This window comes from Anomalospiza imberbis, chromosome 8 (genome assembly GCF_031753505.1).
Source record: "Anomalospiza imberbis isolate Cuckoo-Finch-1a 21T00152 chromosome 8, ASM3175350v1, whole genome shotgun sequence".
NCBI classification, from domain to species: Eukaryota; Metazoa; Chordata; class Aves; order Passeriformes; family Viduidae; genus Anomalospiza; species Anomalospiza imberbis.
The window spans coordinates 28,196,655-28,213,171 of NC_089688.1; the positions used below are offsets into that span (position 1 = coordinate 28,196,655).

General features: G+C 34.9%; 1 protein-coding gene across 10 annotated transcripts in view; it reads left to right on the top strand.

The window, feature by feature from the left end:
• The window catches only part of ATRNL1 (attractin like 1), a 431,792-nt gene that overhangs the window by 170,973 nt on the left and 244,302 nt on the right, over positions 1–16,517 (top strand). For all 10 annotated transcript variants that reach the window (XM_068198166.1, XM_068198161.1, XM_068198163.1 and 7 more), the window contains exons 22-24: positions 8,711–8,805; positions 9,445–9,523; positions 10,695–10,852. In XM_068198166.1, coding sequence (XP_068054267.1) covers positions 8,711–8,805; positions 9,445–9,523; positions 10,695–10,852 — 332 coding nt within the window. The remainder of the gene's footprint in view (positions 1–8,710; positions 8,806–9,444; positions 9,524–10,694; positions 10,853–16,517) is intronic.

Genomic DNA, 16,517 nt, shown 5'->3' on the forward strand with positions numbered 1-16,517 from the left:
TGTACCTCTGCCATGTCCAAATTTTCGGCATTGATCCATGTATAAATAGCAGCTTTTAAAAAAATTATTTCTAAAAGGAAATGTAGTAGACTGTTAGGGATTATACAATAAACTGAAAGTTATGAGAGCAAGATTTAAAATAGCATGAAAATCTGACCGCTTCCATTTATTACTTTCCTAGACAAGAAACATCCCTCTTTGGCAATAATACATGAAGTCAAACAATAATTTAACGTTGTTTCTTAGATGTGCCACTTCTGTTGTCAGAACAAGCAGATCAGAAATCTCTTCAGTGTGGAGAGACTATATAATGAAAGCAATAAATTAGAATCAGGTTAGTGAGTATTGATGCTGGTATATTGAAAAACACTGCATGTTACAGTTGTAATATTAATATGAGTGTTAAAAAGGTGGTGATGCATTTAGATCAATATGAAAAAAAGAATCATGGAGAGAGAAATTTGAATTTCTTCCATAATAATTTTAATGATTTTTTAAATTGGTTTTTTATTTGCATTTTTTCTCACTCTTCTAACACTTTATGAATACTACAAGAGTTAAGAGATTGCAAAGACTGTCCAGTGTGACAAAACAAAAGTACATTTATTGAGTTCTCCTTGCTGTCAAGTAATAACACACTTCTGACAAGACTGTGCTCACTGTGTGAGTTCTGAAATGTTCCATCATTGGAGCCATCTAGACCTTTACCTACAACTGATGTTTGGATACTTCCTGATCGGTGCACTTACTTTTCTTTGTTGCTTCTTCTTTTGCTAATATTTTGCTCATAATTCCCTAGCCATTGCTTTCCACACTTTGTTTATAGACCATGTTCTTGAGCAGAGCTGAAAAAGGGTCTGCAGCTGTTCACAGCAAACCCATCACTTGTTACAGCATTTTCAGTAAAGAGTTTAATGAAATATCTGGGAAAAATAATAATTGGCTATGGTCTGGAGTTTAAAAACTTTAGGAGCATCATCTTGAGATTGCATGTTTAAAAGGCCCCAAGTGACTCTATCTGTACCTCAGTTTTTAGATCTCAGCCACAAGTCCAGCCTTGTTTACCATGACATTTTCACTTTTACCTCTGTGACAGTTATGGTGAGATACATCTCACCTAACTAGCCTTGTAAAACTTACATGTTCTGACTTAATGAACCTTCTAGGTCATTCTATTTTCAGTAAAGAAAATCAAGAGTTACCCTTCTGAGCATGGTGCGTTTCTATCATCCACTGAAAGTTTTAGTCAATACAAAGTGGGCTGAGACAATGAGCAAAATTTAACTGAGTAAAATTCTAATACAGGTCAGATTTTTCTGGCCCTCCCTTAGGATCAAAACTGACAACTTATTAGACCTTTCCAAATAGCAGCTGAGAATTTAATAAGATAAAAGATTTCTATTTAAAATAAAAGTTACCCAATCTGCTGATTATGACATTAATCCCTCAGTCTTTTTGTGGGCTTTTTAGTCCAGTACATTTTTCTAAAGAATAGTAAAAGAAACAATGACTTGCTATTGCTGAATGTTTGTAAAGACTTGGAATTTATGTGAAATTCATTCTTCCATGCTCTTTCTTGAAATGGAAAAGGGCATATAAATAGTAAATGCTGGGGTTTTTTGAAGCTCATTGCGCTCTGATTACATATAATAAAATGCAAGTTTTTAGTAAAGACTTCACAGTAAATGACTTTTTGTTTTATCACAATGGACAAGTAATGTCAGGCACCAACATATTCAATATAAAAATGACACTGAGGCAGTGGATGACTGCTAGATACAGATGACAGAGGAATGAATCAGGCAGCTGCTCTGAAAGTTCAAAATAATTATCCTGACAGAAAATAGGTCTGGTGGTAACCCCCAACTTTGATGTAATACAAGGAGAATTTCATTTGGTCACAGATGAATATGATTTATAGCATTTGATAATGGTACTTGGTTTCAAAAGCAGCATTTGTACTGATAGGAATATGAATAGTTCTGTTCTCAAGAAAGTCTTGCTGGAAATAGAGACCAATCACTAGAAAGAGGAGGAGAGAGACAAACTGCCTGTGCAATGAAGAGGTGAGAGTATGAATTTTAGAATCAGCATGAATAGACAGATCCTTGAATAGAAAAGTGTGGGAAGACTGTGACGAGTCTGAAGCGGCAATCATGGTGGAGGTTCTTACAACTTTAAGTGATTTCAAGAAGTGAAAATAGAACAGCACTAGATTTTTGAGGGGTTTATTCACAAAATAGAAGTTATTACTTATCAGGAAAAAAAGTGAAAAAACCCACTAGTCATTGATTGGGTAAAGATCATGTGATCCTCACCAAATATTTATAAAATGTGATAATTAGGTTGTAGCTGAGAATGAGATTATGTTGTGGGTGGGTGTGTCTAGTTCCATGCTCTTTTTGTAAATCTGGTTGATATACATTGGAGCACTTTTGGCTTAGAGCTTTTGCTAAACTTAAACTTTTGGAGCTAAAATGAAAAGACATTTCTCAGAAATTCTGTATATGTATGAAACTGTTTTGCCATTTTGTTCAACTTTAAAACTGTATGTTAAGAAACTGCATGAGACGAACCATGGGAGAATGGCCAGTGACCAAAGTTAGAAAAGCCATGAATGTTTCCAGTTATTAATGTTCTTGCTCCCTTTTTGGGAACCTAGGTTCATTCTTCCCTCTTGCTGAGAGATGCAGTGGATTGGGATGCTCTTTTGGAATGATTTGTTCATAGGTAAAAGATAGCTCAGAAGTGGTTCTCTAGAATTTGCTCCAGCCTGATTCTTAAATTACTTAATAAACCCCCTTTATTGAAATATGCTGCATAGGCAGTGGGTGCAGGATGGTGGAAGAATGAAGGTTGCTGTCACAGTAATTTTTTATTTGCTTCTTTATTAGAGCATGATTGCACAGTTTTTAATAATATTGCTATATACTAGTTCCCAAGGAATTTTCACTCCACAATGCACTGAATGAATTTGTAGGGAATGAATCAGTGATAATGTAATGGAAAGTTGAATGTGTGTTCCTTTCCTGTTTTGTTGAAAAAGTGGAAAGAATTATAATGGATGATGGAAGGAGCTGCCAAACAACAATGTTCATATGTAGTGTTACATAATTCAAAGTATTATGAACAATCAAAGTCCAGGTATTTCAGATTGGCTGCTCGTTTTTAGTAGATGGTTTTGTCCTTGGTCTCTTTGTTTAATTTCCTGTCCTATAAAATGGCACTCAAATGCCTTCTCATCTTCAGTAATGTTGTAACAAATTCATTAACTTTTGTGAATAACTTAGAAAATTATAGTGATGAATACTATAGAAAGCCACATTAGAAATTAATTCCATCTTGAGAAAAGGGCTTGTGTAGCACGTAGTAAATGAGGCATGGGCCCAACACTGAGTACTGAACACGGAACAAAGTGTTGAATAGCTGCCCATTAGGGGAGCACTCACCCAAAAATAATTTACAGGCACCCTTGATTTGTAGTAGTTCATTTTACAGTCTTAATACTCCCCTGTAACATACCTTTCCCTATATAAATTTTTCACTAATTTATACTAAACATATTCAATTTAATTACCTTTTTTAAAAGTAATTACCATTGTAATTATATATTCTCACAGAGTATAGAGGTGCTATGGAAATACTGAAGAACTTCTGTCTGGCCTTTTTTCTTTTGGAAGCATTCTGTCATTTTAAAAATCTGAGTTTTCTTCCAATACAAAAGTTTGAGCATGGGAAATGGTCTGTTTCTTTTTGGATATGAGTACAAAACTTTCATATTAAACCATATGATCCTTATCAGAAGTCATTGACCTTTATTAATGAAACAGAGAGGTCTCTTGAAAATTACCAGCAATACTAGGGTTAAAGGATTGCTTTGAAATTTATTTTCCCCATTTCATTAAACATCTTCATCTAATTATTGTTATAGTCTCACACATGCTCAGTACTGGCATTTTGAATTGATTTTAATGACTCCTTTTGACCATGAAAGCAGTCAAGGGTTTTGAAAAAATCAAAATAGAGATGTGAAAAAACTCAATAAGTCTTTGTAATATTTGACCATTGACAATGTCAGGGTAGTATTGTGGTCCTATCTCCCAACACTTTTTTGTACTTTAATCAATGATTTCTAAGATAAAGTGAAACAAAATGCCTGGAAACAGATATTAGACTGTTCTGGACTGACTCTTGGCTGGGAAATACCCAACTTGGGAATTCCAAATACTGTGTTGGGGAATTTAAGGTCTGAGCTGTGGGCTGGGCTCTGAGTTTGTGGAGAGGTTTCTATGTCTTCACAAACTTTTCCCATGGAACTTTAGACATGAAAGTTCAGGAAGTTTCTAGATTTTGGCTAGGATGTGGCTCTTTAAATTCTGTCTGGCTGCTGCTTGAGTCACCTGCTTGAGTAGATTTGTTGTGTTTCTGTCTTGGTAAACAGAAACATGGAAAAGTCTCATTTGTTTATGTAAAGGGTAAAATTACTTAGGGTGGCTTCATAAAGGCTTAAAGTAGAAACAAACCCACATGGAGTAGAATCTTAGGCTTCTCCAAATTCCCGATTACAAATATACATAACAGTATGTATCAACAGGATATACTGTAGGTTATTTAAATAGATATTTCTACATTCAGTTATTATATATTTGGCTACTTATACATGTAGCTATTCAGAACAGGTCATAGTCTTAGAACTGACTTTTAGTTTAAATTTTGTACTGCTTTTGAGGCTAAGCTCTCTAGTTTGATTGGCACTATGAATTGGGAAATATGGTGTGATGTACTGTGTAACTGCTTAGTTTATGTGCACTTGTGATGCATTGGCATATATTATGTTCAGGAAGAGGTTTGGCAGTGGGAAGGAAAACTGTTCTGCCTGCTTCAGTCTGCAGAAGGTGGAGCTTTCTGGAGGAGAGTGAGGTGATATTTTCCCTGGGAGCTGCTGAATACTTGTGGGGGAAGAGTCTCCTAAGTCACAGAATGAAACAGATGGAGAGAGTGAGGAAGGATAGTGAGACAGCAGCAGGGTGCAATGGGTAGAGTCTTCTTTATGATCCCTTTCAATTTCTACTCTGAATTTCTTATTAAATTCAGCTAATTTATATTCTAATAAAATCTAACTTTAGAGACTTTCAAAGATTCGGAATCTTCACCTCAAGAATAGGTCCAGAAAAATCTTCCTTGAAGTTTTGTGGACCTTTTTCCAACCTATGAAATTTCTTCAGCAAACTTCTGTAGTCGTCAGAAAGATGGGAAGGACTGTTTGCTCAATGTCAGTTCTTTCATTTGCACCTGAGTTCATTTGTGCTGTTGAATCACACAACTGCACTTAGGCCCTGCTGAGTGCTTCATTCAGTCATGCACACCTTAGGTACCTTCCCTGAGTTAGGATTGTCTCTGAAGGGACAAGTGTTTCTGCTTTACAGCACCCAGGCCATGGCCAAGGCAGGGATTTGATGATTTGTCCCGTGGCAGGTCTCTGTGGAACTGGTGTAATTTAGAGATCCTTTGGCAACTCTGAAGAATCCCAAGGCGAGTTCTTGTGTTGGCTCTCAGAGCTGCTCTTGAAGCTGTGTTGTTCAAGGCTTTTGAGTGCTGCAGAGGAGATAATGTGTGAGTCTTCCTACTGAACTTTGCTGTTAATGAAGTATCAAATTGATCAACCATTAAATAATAGAATAATTAATAACACAACAAAAAACTTTGGGATATCTCGGGTACAAAAGAAGAGCCTCTACACATTACTAACTCTTACTGTGTTTCACAATTTACTGTTGACTGTATTGTATGTAAGAATGCAATAAGAAAAAGTAGAATTAATTTTCTTATTAGTTACAGGTGGTAAATTTGATTAACTGTGTAGTTTAACTTCTTTTAAAGGTGTAAGGATTTTCCCTGCATTCCTTCAAACATCAGTTCATATTTTGTTGGCTTTTAACAAATAAAACATAAATTTAAAAACTATTTAAAAATTAACCAAGAGCAAAGAACTAAACTAGAGCATCACCACCACCAAACCCCAGGGAAAAAAAAGTAATTGTTTTAAACGTAAATGAGTTTTTTTTTAAACTTGTGTGCAGAAGAGCTGTTCATTCAAGACTGGGAGACAAGAGTCCTATGTCTGTTCCCAGTGTTATTTTATGTTGGGATATTATCTATATACAACTGCTTCTTTTTTGGCTAGTACTCTGCATCTCTGAGAGGACACAGTCTGTGCTTAGAAAAAGACTGTGAAATATTGAAGTGGTAATTTTCCATATCTTATGAGCAAATCAATGATATCTTGTCCAGGCTTGTCAATGCTGCTACTTGCATGTTGTAGCCCTTGCTATAGCCAGAATTTCTGAGGAGTGCTTTCTGTGGGGCTGGTCTACCACCCCTTCACAATAAATCTGTTTGCAAAGATTCATGCTGAAGCAGTCATCTGTATTTTGAGGCGCTCCAAGTTGACCAGATGAGGAGATTGAACATATCTATACATTATTCCTAACCTTTTCACCTTTCTACTCATGATTATTAAGGGGTTTATTTATGAATCCATTTAATAGGGGTCAATCTTTACTTGCCATCTTTTCCTGTCCTGTTACATTTAAATATGTTCTGGTACCATGTTCATCTTATTGTTCAGCACAGAGATATGGACCAGTAGTCAATGAGATTTATTAATTAGATTTGCATAACTATAGAAATGTAGAGTAGTGTTAATAAATTAATGGGGCATTTTAATTTCATATTTATTCATCTTTTGCCTTCATAAACATGCAGAAACCTTGTCAATACTTGTTAGCTAAGCTTATTCTTATTTGAATAACAGAGCTTTGGTGGCTAATGATAGAGAAAGTGAACTTCTCACCTTTGAATGTCATGGAAATTCCTTTTATGTCACTCCTTTTTGGGTTCCTCCACACTCAGGATATTCTATGAATCTTTCTATGTTTCCTTCCACACTCACTATAAAAAAAAAATCCAAAAAACCCTGAACAAAATGAAACCAAACCAATTTTCTTTAACTATTAAGACAATATAGTGGGTTTTTTTCTCTAAGTCAGCCTTCCCATAGGATACAACAGAGTGTGTTTTTTTAGATGATGTGTTGCTGCAGAAATGGTGATTGTCAGCAGTAAGCAAACTATTAAGTCCAACAAAAGGCTGACACAGCTTTTCTTCTGCTTTGACTTAATCTTTCACGCTCTTTGTATTTACTGATTTTGTTTTTATGATGACATATTTTTTATTTGTAACACAGTTTGTGTGGTGTTGGTGACTAGCAGAATGTCAGCAGACCAGGGATCAAAATAAAGCTTTACAATTATTCACTAAGTTGTATCATCAGAGATGACTTGCCATATTTTGACATGCATAAAATAATAATCAGAATCATGTGCTCTTATAAGTCACCTCCTTATTTCCAGTGAGAGAGGGAAAAATAGAAGCTTTTGATCCCCGTAGAGCTGTAATGGTAAAAAATGTAGAAGATTTTTTCTGTTGGATCTGAAGATATCTGCCCAGGTAACACAGCATTCAAGATGCATCCACCACATCCACCTCTGGTTCACAGCTGTCTGTTACACAAGGATTATTTATCTGCTACCACAATTTACATCTCTGAGGGTTCTGCTGATTCTTAACTCTGCACTGAACATTTCCTGCTGGGATTCTAGATGGCTTCCTCTAAAAATTGCAACAACAGTAATTCCTGGTGACCATTTTTTTCTTACTTTTGGAGGTGCTGGAAACCCTGACGAGTCTGTGTCTGCCCCTTCCCCTGCAGAAAAGTTCCTTTTCAATCATTCCTTGAGCTATGACCCAAGTAAGGGTTAATCTTGTTCCTCTGGCTTTGGGAACACAACAGGATAGCTCAAGACTTCTGTCTTCTGACTTGTCCCAGTCATTTTCTGCTCCTTCCAGGAAGGACTAGGCATGGGTTGGATCATCTGAAGGTGGCTTTTTCTCTCTCTGCACCTCTGCCAGCCCAGCAGATTGTCAGCAGGGTGTGGGAGCTGCCTGGCAGGCTCTGCTCCATTCATAGGGTGCAAGAAAAATATGTAGAACAAAAGCCAATGAAGATTAAAATATAAATTTTTTGAGCAATGCTAAACAACCCCTGGTTTCCCTTGTATGAAAAATTTGTATCACTTGCCACTTAACAAAATGTCTTAAAATTCTGTCAGTTTAGAAAGGAAACACTTGATGGTCACATAATTTCTTTTCAAAGTTCCATTGTTCCATGTAGTTATTAGCAATCTTATTTACTACAATAAATAAGCCTTCATACTATATAATTTTAGTCTAGATGCAGGTTCTTCCAGATTTTTTTAAACTTAGTAATTAAATAGTTATTTCAGAGTGAAATTAGGAAACTGATAATGGTTTGACAACACAATAGTATAGTCTGGAATAATTATTTCACGAAGAATGGCTGTTTCAATTTATGTCTAATTGCTGCTTTGACTCGATGATAGAATTTGTTTCTTAATTTAGTTATTGTTTCTTAGTTTTACTTTTTAAACTTAATTTTAGTTTTTAATCATTTAAAGACTTTGTAGTACAAACACTTCAACAGTGAAATGCGTGTGAGTATTTCTGACTTCTAGATTTCTCCATGACTTTTAAAATCAATGTGAATGGTAAACTTTTAGGTACTAGCATAATATAGAACTAATATGTATACACTTTATTTTATTATTTTCAATTTTTGTTTTGCCTACAGACAGCCTTTTGATTGATTATCAGTTTACCTTCAGCTTATTACAAGAGGATGATCGTCATCACACTGCCATAAACTTTATAGCAAATCCAGAACAGGTAAGTAAATGTTAATAATTTTAGTTAAGTTTTAGAGATTCAGAATTAAGATTTCCATTGTATTTAATGTTGATTAACGGTTTTCAAAGTGTCTACAAGGTTTTATAGATAGTTCACATTTTTTGAGAGCTGCAAAATCAGTTCAGTGCCTTCATTGAGAACCCTTTCTAAATGGTAGATGTACTTCAGCTTAATCGATACTCTGAAAAATCATCAGTTGGTTTATTTTATTGTTGCTCCCATGAATAGCAAGTTTAACATCTTCCTGAGATGGATTGAAGGGGTGTAGCCTTTTGTTGAGAGAACATTTTTAGTTGCAGAAAGTAAATTTTGGCTTGTGATTAGAATGTACGCATTTGCCATATATTTTAAAATTTGATTTTATAAATACAAATATTTTGTTATACTTAGGACAAACTACAAACATAACTGGTGTAGTTGTATGTTAAATTTCACCTTGTTCTTACCACAGCAAAAGAGAGAATTGCCTTTGGCAGTGAATCATTACCATTTCTAGTTATGTTTAAAATGAAAACTGGAAGATGATTAAAAGGCTGTATTTAGTTATGTGCAATAGAGTTACATGCAATACATTCTGATATGTTTTGTTAACTTTCCTTTTTTTTTTTTTTTCCCTAGTCAAATAAAAATTTGGATATATCAATTAATGCATCAAACAACTTTAACCTCAATATTACGTGGTCTATTGGCTCTACAGGTGAGAGTGAATTTTGGTATGATGAGTTTTTCCCCAAATGATTTCATGATCCTTTGAGTTATTTTAATCTGATTGTTTCTTTGTTGCTAATTTTGATAATAAAACTTTGCCAAATGTGTTCTTTTGCCATTATCATTATGCTGTTATTAATTATATTATTTAAACCTCAAATGATAATTTGCAATCTGAATAAAGCTTCATTAATATGTTGACTTTCTCTCCTATTCAATTAAAATTACATTGGTAGGAAAAGCTTGTAGCGTATTTAAATTTTTAAAATGACAGTGTTATGAAATGCTGTGATTTTAATTAAGATAAATTTCTTCCTTAACTACTGCAGAGACTGAGATTTTATTTCTTTGTTTCAGTGTTCAAGCTAAAAATTTAATTATTAACCTTTACATTGATATCAAACAATAAAGTTCTTCTGTGTATACTGATAAAAAGAGCTACTAATCTATTTTTTCTCCAACTTTGAACCCCATTACTCTTCTTTGTTTTAATTTAGACAGCTTTTTTGAATTGGTTCTATTGACTTTCTGAAAACACATCCAAGGAGAGACATGATGCTTAAAATGGAATAATTTAAAAAAAAATTTTAAAGAAGGTTCAGAGTTTCTCTTAAACTCATGAATTTCTTAATCAATGCATGTCTGAAGTACTTTACCATACCATAGTTAGTAGACTCTATTTATTCCTTTGTTTTCACTTAGCTCAGTCACTCATTTATTTGCAAAAAACTAATAAATGTTTATTACTTGTTACGTTATTAATGCTTTCATGAACAATTAAAACTTGACAGCAAAAGTGTAAGAAGTAGACACATTCCATTTAAGATTTTATTGAGCTGTTTATTGAAATGAAACATAAATTATGGAGGAAGATATATTATCTGTTAAGCTGACCATAATAACTATCTTGTAAAATTCATGTTACTTCTGCCACTTTTCCAATTTGCATATAATTTTTAAAACCAAAGTAAAAATTTCTGTGAATTTTCTGTATGTATATAAAATATACCTGATGTGCCATGTAAATTATAATAGAGGAAGACACCAAAAGCAATTAAGGATTTATGTTTCTTATGCAAATTTACTTTGGCGTCTTTAATGGTGATTAATATTTTTCTCAAATATGTATATTTACACCTGAGCTTTAAAAAATTTTTTAGCTGGAACAATATCTGGAGAAGAGATTCCTGTTGTTTCCAAGGTTAATATAAAGGAATACAGAGACAGCTTTTCCTGTGAAAAATTTAACTTTCGAAGCAACCCAAACATCACTTTCTATGTCTATGTCAGCAATTTCTCCTGGCCAATCAAAATACAGGTTAGTGACTGCCTTGTGCTTTTAGAGACATTTTTATTTCAGCTTTACATTGAATTTCATTATTTCACTCATGCAGTAAGTATACGAATAGAGTTATTTGCGTGTTGTATTTTCTGTGTATAATAATTATATTATGATTAGTGTGATTTCAAGGCTGAGCTGGACGGGGCTTTGAGCAGCATGGCCTGGTGGGAGGTGGTGCTGCCCATGGTAGGGGAGTTGAAATGAGGTGCTCTTTAAGATTCCTTCCAGCCCAAACTGTTCCAGGATTCTGTGCTTTAGCTTTTAGTAGTGAGTCAGACTTCAGGCTGTCAGTTTTAAAATCTGAATTTAAACTGTTGAACGTATGTGTTTAATTGTAATATAACTTCAGCATTTAGATGTAAACACAGAAAACGGTATACAAATCTGTATGTACCTGGGTATTTGAATGTAATCCTTTGTTAATGATTGGCTTTTGGAGCCTCTGATTTTTTAAATGTTGCGTGGCTGTATCAGATTGCAATATCACAGACTTCAGTTAAGACTAAGTATAGTTTATTAGAATTTATGTTCTTCTTTGACTTCATTGGAATCAATTTAATTCAGTATTTTCTGGAGCACTGAGATATTGTGCAGTAGCAGACTCAAATCAATGCAATCATGACTCCTCCCTGGCCTGTGATGTTCCAGCAATATTTATAATTATAATTACTATGGCTGCACTTGTGAACACAGCATCCCCTGCATCAATGAAGGAGATTCTTATGTGGGTGAATGGCTTTTGACTATAATTCCCTTACAGAATTAAGTCTTAAAAATTAAGTTGTTAAAATGATAGTTTCATAATTCCTGATGATTTACTTCATAAACAAGTACAAGCTGTAAATACTTTGCAGTTAACCATACAAATACACTACAAAATTTCCATTTTAGTGGGAAAAAAAAGGTCCATATTTTTCTAAAATACAGAACCTTACTTTACATGTCTATGTATAAAAATATACATAAATATATCTATAAATATAAAAATAGAAATACAAAAATGTATTCTGTCAGCATATATATATATGTAATAAAGTGTTCTGGATTAAAGCAGTCATCCTCTGACTAAACTGTCAGAGAAATGTTTTTCTTGTGTTAAGGAAAGCTAGAGTTGTCTTCATCATACCTGAACAGTGACTGTAAATGTGTTTTAACGGTGTCAGAGGATAAATTTGTTCAGTTTCCTAACACTTAGGACTCTATTAGTTCATTAAAAAAACCCAAAAAACCCTGAAGAATAACTACTTTCTTTTAGTCTTCATATTAGGGATGTTTTACACTCTCTCCCACTTCCTAAGGGTAGAACAAGTCCAGCTGCCAAACAGGCTCCTTAAACAAATCCATGGAGCAATATCAGCTGTAAAGGCATTACACTCTCCTCTCACCTTTACCCCTGGAAGGTGGCTGTATCATCATTGTAAGACAAACATTATTAAGGTGATGCATTCCTGAGACGTGCAGCTCTGTGGCAGATGTTGGCAGATCTCAGCTCCTCCTTGTGCTGTTTCCACGGCAGCATAACATCCTGATGAAGGGAATCCCTGATCATTGGTTACATCCTTCCTCTTTTATTTTAAATCAGACCTTTCATTGTCTACCATGGTTATGCAGTTTTGGGGTATTTTGTATTTCTTTTGAGGCACCTTGAAATTCATCCATTTAGACAGTTCTGCCTCAGATGTGATGGTGCTTGATTGTTGCATTCCTGTCCTGTCCTCACTCCATCTAGAAATTAAGTTACTCAGTTTTATGCACCAAAAAGGAATGCTAAGGTCCAGTTGGGGAAACTGTTTTAGGATTTTCATTTTGTCCTCTATATTTGCCTTCTTAAATGAACAAGATTATTATTTAGGTCTCAGCATTTTTTATGCTGTAATTTGTTATTTTCTGAGAAAATATCTGAAGTCAACATTACCAATATATGTTTCTTGTGTTTGGTGCTCTAGCAGTAGATAACATCAAATGATAAATGGAGCAGGGAGCTTTTCAGACAAAACAAGTTTTGTTTTATATGCTAAGTTTATAATTCTGCATGTAGTAGAAATTCTAAAAATATATGCAACCTCCTATGACTTTGGGTTGAGAGAAGGAAGTCATGGTTCATTCCAATCCAGATGCTAAGGTTTCCAAGGCAAGTACTAAATCAAGCCTAGTAGTTATGATCTTCTACATCTTCATCTCGTAGCATACCAAATTTCACCTTCATAACAGGCAAAAATGTTGATATTTGCCTATTTTCACTGCAGTTCCTTTCACTGAAATGGCCACACTGTCATACCATGCTGGGGAAACCCGATATGTTGTGTTAACTCAGTACTGAAGGCTTTATTTAATCCTGTGAGACCTAAGGAAACTATTGTGGCTTCCTTGAGAGGTATTCTGTTCATTTCATAAGTAAGGTAGCAATATGAAATTTTACACAATGCTTTTGTAAAGGACTAAGTACTTCAGCACAATGAGCATTTTTCAAGTACAGTCTGAGTACCAGCCCTCCTGTATTTCCATTATTGATCACAACTTGTCGAGAATACATTATATAAAACACGAGTTCCTAAGGAGGCAGAGCTAGTGACCTTACTTCCTTTTGAATTGCTATTTGAAGTTGTTATTGATGTTATTACCACTGGTGTTACTAGTATGCATTTCACCACTCTGCTCTTGTGCCTCCTCTTATGCTGGCACTGGAGCTAAGATTGCTGGGATCTTTCATTGGGAGGATTTGGGTGTTGGAGTTACTGCTCTTTTCTTTTTCTATAGGAAAAGAAACAGTCCTCCTCATTATACAAGACATTTAGGTTCACTTTCTGTTAAAGTCACCTATATTTTCTCTGGTTTTGCGTTCATTTATCTCCAAGATTTTCACAATTCTAAGGAAAAACTGTCCATCCCAGAAGGTGATTGTTCATTGGAATCAATGGCTCACAGCTGCTTCCTCAGGCAGTTTTATTATTCATGTTACCTATTCAGCGAGCTTGGATTTTCTTTTCCAAAATGTTAATAAATCCCTGGTGGCTCTAAAACAAAGTATCTTCTTAAGAAATATGGTTTATTGGCTTTGAAAGAAGGATATGTCATGATTGGTGTCAATAAAAATAGTTCTTTAAGGTGTACTGGTCTGTGATAGGTAATCACCCATTTCATTGTTTTCACTGGTGGTCCCAATCATCTCGGAATACAAATTCTTCAGCACTGGTTAGCAGTGGATTACTTGCCAAACATAGAAACTATGTAGGAAATGCTGAGTTCCTTTCAGCTGTACTGCTGTGTTCTGTTGAAATGTTCTGCAGGTTCCCATCACCCTTCTTTCCATGGGCACACAGTTGGGTGATCTCCATGGCCCTTGGGGGAAGACGCTGCATTTAAATTTCCTGATGCTAAAGGCATTTTATTTAGCTGTAAAATCTCTTCTTCCTTGAGGAAAGAAGCAGAAAAGTGGCATAGTTGCATAAGGGGTCATTAGAAGGGTGGTGGTGTGGGACATCTTCAGCTTAGAGCTGTTTCCACAAATAGATCTACTGTCTATTGACCTGGCCGTGAAATGGGCAGGTGCCAAATTTCCTCAGAAGTATGTAATAGTTATACACTGGCACACAAGTGTTGGATATTTCCCTGCTGAATTACTCTAACAGCTTATACCACACTTTTTCTCCATTTCCTTTAATTCAGTGTTGCTGATGACTAAGAATGGATAAAGACCCTTAAATTTAAATGGTGAGACTTTCATAAACCACAGTAGTTTCTGCATCTTTTCAGAGGAAATCTGTATAAATTATCTTTGTTAACAGATGTTAACAGAAGTGTCCAAATAAGAGGATGTGATTAGCATCCACACTTATGTTTGACTATCTTTGACAGTCCCAAACCTTTAGGTGTATTGTGTCTTATATATCAGTTAAACAGGACTCCATGAGAAAATGCTCTTGCCTTAAAATAGGCTAGATTTCTGAACAGAATATGTGACAAAGCCCCATAACTTGTTTCTGCTCATTTTTATTTTATTTTGAGAGTCAGTATAATTCAGAGTCTGCTGGTAATGGAATTTGAAGGCTGTAACATTTATTGAAAAGCAGTAACTCAGACTGTAGCCAGCACCTCAACTAGTGGTCAATGGTCCCTGAAGTAGTAAGCAGTCATAAAGCTTGGGCTTCTGACAGCTATGCAAATATTAATAACAGCAGTCACAACATGTTCTTCAGTCTCAGGAAACTAATTTTATGGCAAGGGATTTTTGTAATTTAAGATGGTAACAGATGTATTTTCTTTTTTTCCATCATTTTCTCCCATATTCTGGAAAGCAGTGCCTGCATATGAAAAAGCAAATGCCCTTAAAATGCTGTCCTGGCTATTGGTCTGATCGCTGTCCCTAAGGACAGCAAGTGACATTTGTGCTGCATTGCTGCACCTATATCTCTTTATAACAGTCAAAATTGTAAGTCTGATCTCAACTTGTGCCTGAGCAGCAAAATTTTCTACCAATTTTAAAGCTGAATCTGGAGGTAATAATAACTGTTCTACTAGTTATTTCCTTTCTTCCCTGAAGTGTAAATGAAAGGTTCACAAGTGTCTGAGTTTTAATTGGGAGGGTCAGTATAAATTGTAAGGTTCAGCCTCAGCAGCAAAGCACTGTCTGGCAAAATTAGGTTTGTGTTTAATGAAAAAAACCAAAAAATCTTGTTATACATTTTTGAACATAGCCTAGTTAAACTAACATGTTTCCACAGCATAAAACAATTACTGTTGCAGTGAAGTTAGACAGGATGTTGGTTACACGTAGAATACCTTGATGTGTTTGAAGAAGTTTTATATTTTTAAGCGAGCCTACTTGGAATTCTGTTTTTTTCTGCACTGTGGTTTCTGATGAAAACTGTCTTTGGTACCCTGTATTGGTTTGTATATCAGAACAGAATAATGAATTATAGAGAAGATTTACATTTTATTTGTATGTAGCACAACAGATAATTACAACTACTTCGTATGGAAATCTTCAAGTGATTTTTTTAAAAGCTGAAACTAGTGTTCTTTCAGTTTACTGGCTCCTGTTTCAGAACTGATTTTTTCCCTGTTAATAGCCTGTGTGTAGCAACTGAAGGAGGAGGGTAATGTAAATCAAGAAGCATATCTACCCTTGTAGTAATATTTACTGTGTAGTATAATTTATTTCAGTGTTTTGGTTTTGTTTTGGAATTCATTTGAATTTTTAACATTCATGAGTGACTTACATGTTGTAAAAGCTCAAAGAAGTAAAACTTGTCAGTCACTGCAATTAGAATTTACAACAGTATCACAAACCTAATATCTAAATTAACAAAAAAAGGTCAGATCTTTTTGGGTTTTGAGGCCTTTCTGATGTTTGCTAAGGTCATGATTGTGGACCCTTTGCTTGGAATGTGTGTATTTATCCACATGTAGCTGTGTTTGTAGCTGTGCCACCTGTGATTGCATGCCTAAATTTAATCCCTATGATTTATGGTGAACAATTCAATTTCTAAGTGCCTAAATGGTTTTCATAGAGGCTGCTGAGTAACTGCATATAGCAATGTATGGAGACACTATATCTCCTGAAAGACTAAACAGGTATTGATGATGAAGTGGATGCATTAACGTCCAAAACAACTTCAATGTTTTCTTACAGTAAATGTAA